The following is an 11,021-nucleotide window of genomic DNA, read 5'->3' as shown; positions in this document are numbered from 1 at the left end:
GGACAAGCAGGTTTTTCTGATTCCAGGCCTAGTACTCTATCCAGTGGTCCACCTCCCTTCCCTAGTGGAAGAAGTAGATAAAATCCTGCCAAGAATTTGGGGGGAAAATATGTTCTCTTAAGAAACATAATTTTACAAATAAACAGAGCCCTTGAGCTGTGCATACAGAAATCCTTAGGCTGGCAGGCTTAGGATGAGCCTTGCTGATTATCCTAGAACTCTCTTCCCCCACTGGGAAAATCCGATGAGACTCCAGAGAAAGCCACTAGAACAAACCTGTTTTTTGGCAGCTCCTGATTTCCGAAGGTTACCTTCCAAACCTAAGGGTTACTGCCTAATCACTGGACACCTTGTCCTTGTTACTCAGCCTCCTAAGTAAGGAAAGTGGCCTAGGCTGCTTCCTTTTGCCCAGTGTAAAGTGTAAAACTCCCAAAAAGGGTAATCGGCCCTTGTTCAGAGCTCTGTTTATCTACCTGGGAACTGCACATTGGCCTATGTTAATTGAACATTTTATCTTCTAGCCTTTCCTGATTTATGAACTTCCTGTCAAACAGAACTTGGCGGCAAGAGTTCTCCTTCCTGAAGGTCTTGGGACCCTCTGGGTGGGCAAATTCCCTCAATATGTAACATCAATAGGGAGCTGGCCTCAGAACCAAGAACTGGATTTGAGGCTAAGAAAGACAAAACTGGTTTCTGCTTTCAAGGAGCTCAGTCTCTTAGGGAAGATCTGGAAATAAGCATGTAAAAATAAAGTAGGAAAAAGTAAAAGGTAAAAATAAATAAATATATATAAAGATATGTTAGGTAGAGTCTCAGGGGGAAGGCACTAAGATAGGAGACCTGGAAAAGGGTTTCTTGAAAAAATAAGGTGGGACTTGAACTGACTTTAAGAAAATCAGAGATGGGGGCAGATGTGGCTCCATGGGCAGAACACCAGGCCCAGAGACAGGTCCAAATGCGGCTTCAGATTCTTCCTAGATATGTGGCCCAGGGCAAGTCACTTAATCCCAATGAATGCTTAGGACTTCTTTTTAAGTTTATTTATTTAATTAATTAATTTAGAATATTTTTTTCCATGGTTACATGATTCACGTTCTTTCCCTCCCCTTCTCCCACCCCCTCCTGTAGCCAATGAACAATTCCACTGGGTTTTACATGTGTCATTGATCAAGACCTATTTCCATGTTATTAATATTTTCAATAAGGTGATCAGTAAGAGTCAACATCCCCAATCATATCCCCAGCGAACCATGGGATCAATCATATGATTTTCTTCTGTATTTCTGCTCCCACAGTTCTTTCTCTGGGTGTGCATGGCATTCTTTCTCATAAGTTCCTCAGGATTGTCCTGGGTCATTGCACTGCTGCTAGTAGAGAACTTTAGGATGTCTTCTTGGACGGAAAGGTATGGGTTTTTTACAAAAGGAAGAACATTAGAGATATAAGGAGGGAGAGAATTCCAGTAAACAGCCCTGAAAATGCAGTCAGGAGATACAGGAGTTTGTAGGAGGAACAGTGAGGAAGTCAGGGTCACTTGATCATAGAAGATTTTGAGATAAAGTATTAAGAAGTTTGGAAAGACAGGAAGAGGCCAGGCTCAGAAGGCCTTTAAAAACCACAGAATTTTATATTTAAAGTCACAGCTCTCCGGCCCCTAAGGTCCTGAAATGTTGTGTGCGAGTCTCTCAGTAATCTGGTCCCTGGGGCTAGATGTGGGATGGTATCATGTTACTGTATTTGTCAAGCACTTAGCCCAGAGCCTGGCACATAATAAGTGTTTATTAAATATTTATTCCTTATAGAAGCCTTTTCTAATATACTTTTTACACTTGGAAATAGTTCAACATCAAGAATAGATTTTTTTAAATCAACTTTTTTAATCAGTTTTTAATCAATGTTCAAATATAAAGAAGATATTTGCCCTTTGCCTTGGGCCTTTCCATATACCCTGAAACATTCAATGGATTGTCTCCCCTATTAGAATGTGGGTTCCTTGAGAGTAAGGGATGTCTTGCCTTTTTTTTTTTAAACCCTTACCTTCTGCCTTAGAATCAATATTGCATATTGGTTTCAAGGCAGAAGTGCAGTAAGGACTAAGCAATGGGGGTTAAGTGACTGGTCCAGGGTCACACAGCTAGGAAGTGTACAAGGCCACATTTGAACTCAGGACCTCCTATCTCCAGTCCTGGCTCTAACCACTGAGTCATCTAGCTGCCCCAGAACCAGCAATTATCAAAGACAATGGAGATAATACAAAAAACACCCCAAAGGAGGTAGTATTGACACTGAAAAAATTACAGATTTATTAAGTATTGAACTACTTTCCTATACAAGCACTGGCAATCTCATTCTCTCCTATTAGATCAACTGGATGAAACAAAATAGGATGAAGTTTTTAAATTATAACTAAATTTGTATTCATTAGTATATGAAAATTCATTTTGTCTTAATTTTTTTTTGTTTAGGGAAAAATAATGCTAAGTTTATCAAAGTGAGCAATATTTCTTTTTCTGTTAAACAATTAAGATTAGTATTTGAAATCAAGCCTAGAGTAACAGATTTATAAACATCATCAATTTTTTTTATGTAGTAGAGAGTATTACACTGGAGTCAGAGGACTTGGTTTTGACTCCCAGCTCTGTCTGAGACTTGAGGAAAGTCAATCTCCCAATGATTCCGTTTCCTCACCTGTGAAATGATGGCACTGTACAGGATGACCTTTAGGTCTCTTTTTGGCTCTATGATTTTATGGCCTATGGTCTAAGTGCATTCCATTTAGTGGCAAGACTTGGAAAAAAACCATTCTTCAAAAAAGCAGCAAACGTGCTAGGTTGGAAATGAACACAAAGTGGAAAAAATCTGACCTAAGGATCGAATTGCATTTCAACTAACTTAAATGCTTTTTTAATTCTGGAAATTTTATTCTGGTCATGTTTGAAAGTATCCTGATATAACCTCTTACTAGATTATAATTCAATGAGACCAGAAACCCTATTTTATCTGTCCCCATATCCCCACAAAAGCATTATACCTATAATAGTGCCTTGTACATAGTAAGTACGTAGTAAATACCTGTTCACTGTAAATGAATGATTAAGGTAAATATGAGCCGAGTTTTGAAAACTTTTTTAGTTTAAGATTAACTTGTGTTGTGGTAGAGTTTTAACCAAGAATGAATATGCATTCAAGTAATCACAGAGGATACTAAATGCTAAAGAATAACAGAATAGATGTGTGTATATATGTAGGTAACACATATTTTATACATATATGTTTTACATATGTCTATCAATTCCATGATCTTTTTGGAATGGACAATCTCCTTCTAATAGTGCAGAGCCAAATTCATGCATACCATATCATCCTGTGTAGTTCTTGTCCATCTTCTCACAAAGATCTTCCATAGCAGAGCTAGCTCAGGAGCCAGAGACCCAATTTTGGGTCCTTTTGCTCTCTGAATATATTTATATTCATAATATTATTCATTCATTAATCTTATTAGTATAGGCAAGTTTTGCAAATGTGAAATGTTGAAATTATAAGTTTAAATTTGATCTGTAGACAATGAGTCCAATTTTTAATTTTTTAAAATAAAGTCTTGGCTTATTTCTTATTTGCAGATCACCTGAAAGAAAATGGTAGGCATAAATAGGCTGTAAAGGAGAAGCAGTATAAAGGGTACTGTTATTGAGATATATGTCTGGAAAATGAAGAGAACACCAAGGAGAAGGGATATAAGTGGCTGAAGAGTCTACTTGTTCCAGTGGTATTTATGCAGTGTCAAGTAATGCAAAAGAAGGCCTATAGCAATTAGGTGAACTATTGACAGGAGCCACAAGATGTTGAAAGGTTATGATCTGCACCAATGGAAGCTGTACTCCCATCAATGAAATCAGAGCCATCAAAGTAGGAGTTTAAAACTATTTCAGACCTAATTATGACAAAGAATTTCATGCTTCTTGAAACTGTAAAGAATTATAAGTCTTATCACCAATTTAAGTTTCATAACTGATAAGCATCTAACTCAGTCATCATAAATATAATTCAAAATGACCTTATGACTAAGCCTTAATATGAATCAATATTTGCTTTATTAAACAATAAAACCAACCACATAAATTATTATAATGGGAGAGCTAATTTTTGGAAAATAGTTTTATCATACATTTGAAAAACTACTTGTTCCTCAAAAATTAATTTGTACAAGTTTCTCAATAACACATACAACAAAATTTAATAATCTGTGAGGTTTTAAGGGATTCTTGTCTTTTTTACACTCATCTGATTTTTCATATTAATTTTTGTGAGCAAAGAAGCTATCAAAAAAGCTAAATTTTCTGAAAATTGATAGAGTATAAAAAATACCATCTATGATCATTTCTTTCCATTCCACAAGAAAGTAAAATGGCAGACACAAATATATTTTCCATTGTTGTAATAAAAAATCACAGGGATTAAAAATATCAGAACACTATTTTTCTAATTGGGTTTTAATATTTCTATCCCATTCTTTTAGAGGGACTACCATTTGAAAGACAAAGGTATAATAAAATAGAATGTGGGGATGCTCAATTTTGCCCAATTTGTTACAACTTAATTTTTAGAAATCTGAACAATTTCTCATCTAAAGATATTAACAGCTATCTCTAATAAGGTTCTTTTAGGTCAATAACATCATTTTATCTATTAACATAGGGATACATTCATAAATCCATTATTGCTCAACACTTTTATGTGTACGTACTGTGGATGAGTCAGGATCTAAATTGGTTAATTTTTTTCATTCTAATTATCTCTAATAATAACTGAGGTCAAAATGATCAAGCAATGAGCTGCATTAATCATTAGGAAAGGTGAAAAAACAATCCAGCTAATTAAAGGTCTGTTCATTTAGTGTGAATAGACACAGCCTTAAGGCAAAAAATAGTTTAATGATGGAAGCAATCTTTATTGACTTCATGACCTGAATTTACTAGTTCCACATTTTTATCCTTACTCATTTCAATTGATGACTGTTTTTAATTCCAAAATTTGCAGAATGTGGTTCTTGCCCCATCCCAAATGAGTCCTCGAGTTTGTGGTTTTGGGATTTTGTTGTTGTTGTTGTAGTCTTTCATATATAGTTGGTGGGCACATACATCCTTAAAGACTGGTTGGAAATTCTTTCACTGAGATGAGCAGATATAAATAAGTATGACAGCAAATATATCTCACGTTTGAAGTCAGCAGATCTAAAAAAAGTCTTTTTGAAATACAATCCTGAAATCCTCATATTTTACCCCATCTCCATGGTATTATCCATTTTAAAAAGCCTTTCTTAATTCCAACTGTTTGTTGGATTTCTGGTTCAATGTTAACTGTGCTTTTTTTATTCATCTTCTCTGTTTTTATTGAATTTTCACATGTTTTTTGGACTCTGGCAATTTCTTTCTCTGCATCAAAATGAACTTTTTGTCTGTTTAGAATAGGAACAATCAAATTAAAATAATTAATTCGCTTGTTTAATTTTTTAATATTTTCTTGAAATTTCTCACAAATTTGGGTCCACTGCTTTAGCTCACTTGATGTCATTGGATGCCCAAGTTTATTCCTTGAGATCAAAATGTCTTCTCTGAGTTGCTTAATAGTATCTTTTATTTCCTTTTGCATTAGAATCCATTCTGGCTGGTATCCATTTTCAATTAGAATCCTGTTCAGGTTATGAGTCATGGGATCAATATAGGAGCAGCCAGAAAATTTTTTCAGGGGCTTTCCTTTACCACTCAGATTATCAAAGTCTCCTTTAGCCATTGACTCTTGAATGAGGTCCTCAACTAAGCGCTCAATTGCTTGAGTTATTTTTTGCTGCTTACTTTGCCTTACATTTTTAGCAATCACACTATGTTTATAAATTTGGTTTTCTAGTTTCTGCTTTTGATATTCCATTACTTTCTCCGTAGCACGATCTGCTCTAAATTGCCTATATTGTTTCTCTCGTTGACTTGGAGTTCCAAAACCAAAACCTTCATAACTTAAATAATGCCTGTGTTGTGGTGTTTTATATGTGGACATATCTTCTTCCTCCTCTTCCTCCAACAACTTCTTTTGTCTCTGTTTTGTTTTCTCTGCTACATGGGCCAATACCATCCTATAGGCTTCTTCTATCTGTATAAATGATGCAGAATCAGCTGTACCGGACCCACTGTCTGGGTGAAACTGCTTGGCAAGCTGACGAAAAGATTCTCTTACTTCATTTGCAGAACATCCTTCATTAAGATGAAGTATGCTGTAATATTCTGTGATGTTCTTTCTAGTTTTGTAATATGACATCATTCTATTACTAAGGATATAAGGAGATGGAATAACTTTCATCTGGTTTGAAATCATTGCTATGTTTACCATAAGAGAATATCTGAATTTGGGACTCATAATTACACATAGCCACTTCATGGTTGTTGAGATTTAGTTGCATTCTAAGCAATGACCTGTATAAATCAAAAAGAAGTTAAATAAAACCACATCATCAGCTGTAATGTTACTTACTTTCACTATGTCTTATCTCTAGTATTAAAAAAAGGAAACAGAGGGATAAAACTGAATTTTCAACAAGGAACATTTAGAAGCACAATTGTGATTTTGTTGTGAAATAAAACTGATCACAAAATGATGGATTCTTTAGTGATTTCACTAATGATAATAGTAAAATATAATATTTATTAAGTTCTCATTATCTGCACGGAATTTTGCTAGGCACTCGAGATACAAAACCAGAAATTAAACAGTTCCTAGACCTTGAGGAACTTGTATTCCACTTGCAGGGTGGGACTGGGGAAGATACAACATCAGCACAGATTAGAATAATAGAAGCAGAATGATACAATGGAAAGATGTTGGATTTGGAGAGAGAGTCTGGGTTTCCACTATTTGAAAGTCATTTAACTTCTATGAACCTGTGTTACTTTAACTGCAAAACTGAAATTTTTGTTGTTGTTCAGTTGTTTCAGTTTTGTCTGACTCTTCGTGAAACCATCAGAAAACCGAAATGGCAAACTTTAAACCTAGGAAGGGTTGAGAGGCACCTTGGTTAGTGAACAGAGCTTGCTTTGAAGTCAGGAAGGTCTGAGTATCCTGTCTCTGACACATAATAGCTGTGTAACCCTAGGCAAAGCCTTTCATTTCCCTGTGCTCCAGTTACTTCTCCAAGACTATAAATTGCTGAGGCAGTGGATGAATTTGTGTGGATAAAGGAAGTCCCCTTTAACCTGTTCCTGTTCCCTATGAAGCATTAAGGATTAAGAGGCACACAGACCAGACAGTATTTTGAAGTAGAAGAAAGCATTGAAGGGTGTAGGTAGAAGAGGGGATGTACATTACAGAGGATGTAAAACTGAAACTAAATCTTGAAAAAAAGAGTCAGGATTCTGAAGGAGATGAGGAAAGAATATATTCTAGGTACCTGGAGATGTTTACACAAATGTATAGAGGTAGGAGATAGCATAGCAAATCTGAGCAACAATAAGCTTTCCAAATTGGGTAGAATGTAGAATTTGTAGGGGAGAAGGTCAGTAAAGATGTTGTTCAGTCATGCTGGACTCTTAGTGCCCTCATTTGGGGTTTTCCATTTTCTTCTCCAGTTTCTTTTACAGATGAGGAAACTGAGGCAAACAGGGTTATGTGCTTTGCCCAGGGTCATAGAGCTAGTTTCTGATGCTAAATATGAACTCAGGAAGATGTCTTCCAGATTCTAAGCCTGGCACTCTATCTACTTCACCATTTGGAGCCAGACTGTAGAAAGATTTAACCATGAAAAACAGTAACAGTGGACTCTGCTTCTATAATAACCTCAGAGCTCTGCTCTTCTTTTCACTCACTCAATCACCAACTTGGTTCAGGCCTTCAAAACTCCTGATCTGTACCATAACAATAGTCTTCTAATATTTCCCAGAGCTGCCAAAACAAGATGGTTGGATGGATGAATGGATGGATGCCTTAAACAAGCATTTAAATGGCTACTATGAGACAGACACTGGGAATACAGCTATCAATATGAAAATACAGCACACAGCTGGGAAGGGAAGTCAGAGAAGGACGTTTCTGGCTGGCAAGTAACAATTATATTGATTTGATTACTGCAACAGGGCAGACAGAAAGATACTCACACTGGGTAGGTGCAGGTTTCGAATCAACCTTACCCTTCTCTCCCCACCCCAAACCCCCAAAGTCCCCCCCACTGTCAGAAATGTACTCCTCTCTACCTTTTAGAATCCTGACTCCCTTTAAGGCTGAGGGCAGGTGCTTGTAGCTCCAAGGAGCCCTTTTTACTATCCTAGAATTAGTAAACTTTCCCTCTTTTTTATTTACATCAATGTGTCAAATTCTAATAAAAAAGGGGACAGCAGCATAATTACTTTGAAAAACATATATTAACATATTTTACTGTACTTTTTATTTTAAAAAATATTTCCTATTTGGTCCAGGCTAAGGCACTGTGCTAAATAAGCGCTGGAGTTACAAGGAGGGGCAAAGACAGATCTCTGCCCTCAAGGAGCTTACAAACTAATAACCAATATTGGTTCTAAGGCACAAGAGTGGTAAGGGTTAGGCAATGAAGGTTAAATGACTTGTCCAGGATCACACAGATAGGAAGTGTCTACGGTCAAATTTGAAAGCTGGAACTCTCAGTCCAATGAGCTCCAATGAGTCCAAGAAAGGACCTGACCCCAGAAGAGCAATTGACTATTTTAAAGCTTTTTTTGACATTTCCAAAGCATAAATACCAAAATAAAGCCTTATCTCCAAGAACCTTCACCAATTTGTTGTAAATAAGGCAAGTGCCATCATCCCCAGTAAGATAATGCAAGTAGAGGGCAGCTAGGGGATGCAGTGAATTGGAAGCCAGGTCCTAGGTTCAAAGCAGACTTCAGGTACTTCCTAGCTGTGTGACCCCAGGCAACATAACCCCCACTGCCTAGCCCTTAAAAAAAATGTCAAAAAAAAGATAATGTCAATGTTAAAATTTTCTCTATATTAAGGTTTATAATTCAAGTGTTACCCCATTTTATAAATCAAGAAACTAATTAATTATAGTCATTATAATTAATTTATAATCAATTAAGTGAATTGCCCAAAAGGTCAATACAATAATTAGTGGTATTCCAATCCAAATCCTTTTCACTACATCTTGGGAGACAGGCAAATAATTTTACAGAACCGTCGGGAGACCTGTTTGTCCCACCAACAAGCAACACCATCTCCCGACTCGAGGTATTTGCATTAGCTGTTCCCCTCCCTGACTTCATTCAAATTCCCGCTAAAATTCCGCCTTCAACAAGAAGCCCAGCTGCTGTCCGCCCCATTAACCTTTCAAGCTAAGGCCTCAGAGAGCGCCTCCAGCTTCTATACTGTTTGCTCTCCTCGAGCGCACGGGCTGCTACTGGGCTCCCCAGCTCTTCCTTATCACAGTTCCTAGTTCACAGCAGGCGCCTAACAAATGCGTATGCTTCCTAGAACCGACAACGCGGGCACAGAGGGCAAAGCCTGGGGTGGCGACCGCCAAGGTCTGAGGGATGTCGCGGGAGGGGGAAAGGGAAAGTTCGGTCTTGGAGTTACGCCAGTCCTTGGGGCCCCAGGCTAAGCGACTATCTCCTGCCCACCACAAAGCCCTCGACGCCAGAGGCTGGGGCCCGCAGGCGCGGGTCTCCCGCGGCTCTCACCTTCAATTAAGCCGGGAAGGACTCCGGGCGCCCCCTGGCCTCCCTCCCAGCCAAGGGCGCCTCGGCGCATGCGCTTTCTTTCGGTGCCCTTCCCGACCCAGCCCTCCCCTTGGGCGGGTTCAGTTTCTGGCTGGGGGGGCCGAAGTGGAATACGCGGCTCCAGCCCAGCCGGTGGATCAGACCATCGGGACTTTTGCTCTAAAGGGTTCCACGTACGCGGAAATTCTCACTGCGTGGGAAAGGAGGGAAGTACTTTACAGACACAACACAGAATATCTTTAATAATAAAGGGATAGGATCGGGTCACTGTTTCTCAGATCTTGCCAGTGATACTCCTAATGTACCGCTCCCTAATACTTACCCTGCACCCCCCCGCCCTGGTCCAGGAGATGGTTGAGTCGATTGGGCTTGGGGATGGGGGAAGGGTATAATTGTGGGTTGAGTTGGACACGTGGACCTGTTTTTCGGTTTCCCGTTCTCTGTATGGAGAGAAGAGAAGGAGGAGGATAGAGAATTTAAGGACCACAAAAATGGGGTTGTGAACAAGTCCTGACCCTAGCAAGAAGGAAAATAAAGAATTTGAGGTTTTCCTCTCTTGGTTGCTTTGTATTTATTAATTCTTGTGAGTTTGACCTCCGGAAGTATTTGATAACAACTTCTAGTTGGGGTTGTCAAGTGTGTTTTGCCTATTAGGAAGCAAGATGGGCAACAATCACGGTGCAGTCATAAAATCAGCCGCGTGCTGGTAAAATGTTTATTAGCTGGCTCTTTGAGAGAGAAAAATGTACAACCAGTAGAGTTTTGGGGTAGTTTCACCGGAGAAGGCAGGTTATGTACTTAGCTGAAGCTTTTTATGGAAAAGGTTAATAATGCACGTTATTATGAGAAATTTCTAGCCCATTCTTATTAACCATTATTTGAGGATGAGGGTTTCCCGGTTAGTTTGCAAGTTCCAGCTTGAGATGGCAGCTTTGGTTCCCTGCTTAATGCATCAATCTCCTCCTCAGGATTCTTTGATGTTGAAATCTGTTCTTCCATAAAAATTGCCCTTGCTGCTGCTTTGATATCAGTAAGGGTTTAAAATTTTTATTTCAAAAATGCTGTTCATGGATAATCAAGGCCAGTTTTCTAAATAAGATTGACTGTGATTCTGATGTCAATACTAAATAATGATGATGGCTAATTTTTATAATTAATTTTATCCTCACAACAACAACAACAAAAAATGCTATTCATGGCCCTTTTGGCTTTCTTTTTTCCTTTTCCTTTGTAATCATATCTCTATACTCCTCGAACATATTAAGCAGGTTATTAAAATTTCTCCATTTT

General features: G+C 38.2%; 1 protein-coding gene across 1 annotated transcript; it reads right to left on the bottom strand.

Moving 5' to 3' along the window:
• Positions 1–4,924: 4,924 nt before the first annotated feature.
• DNAJC28 (DnaJ heat shock protein family (Hsp40) member C28) lies at positions 4,925–9,870 on the bottom strand. The gene is made up of 2 exons (XM_001376981.5): positions 9,693–9,870; positions 4,925–6,464 (listed from the first exon to the last, which is right to left on the bottom strand). Exon 2 carries the CDS (start codon positions 6,427–6,429, stop codon positions 5,269–5,271), a length of 1,161 nt encoding a protein of 386 aa, XP_001377018.2. The 5' UTR covers positions 6,430–6,464; positions 9,693–9,870; the 3' UTR covers positions 4,925–5,268.
• Between the last annotated feature and the right edge of the window lie 1,151 nt (positions 9,871–11,021).

Source organism: Monodelphis domestica, chromosome 4 (assembly GCF_027887165.1).
Source record: "Monodelphis domestica isolate mMonDom1 chromosome 4, mMonDom1.pri, whole genome shotgun sequence".
In the NCBI taxonomy this organism is placed as follows: domain Eukaryota; kingdom Metazoa; phylum Chordata; class Mammalia; order Didelphimorphia; family Didelphidae; genus Monodelphis; species Monodelphis domestica.
The sequence above is the reverse complement of the archived record's forward strand: the minus strand, read 5'-3'. Positions and strand labels throughout refer to the sequence as shown.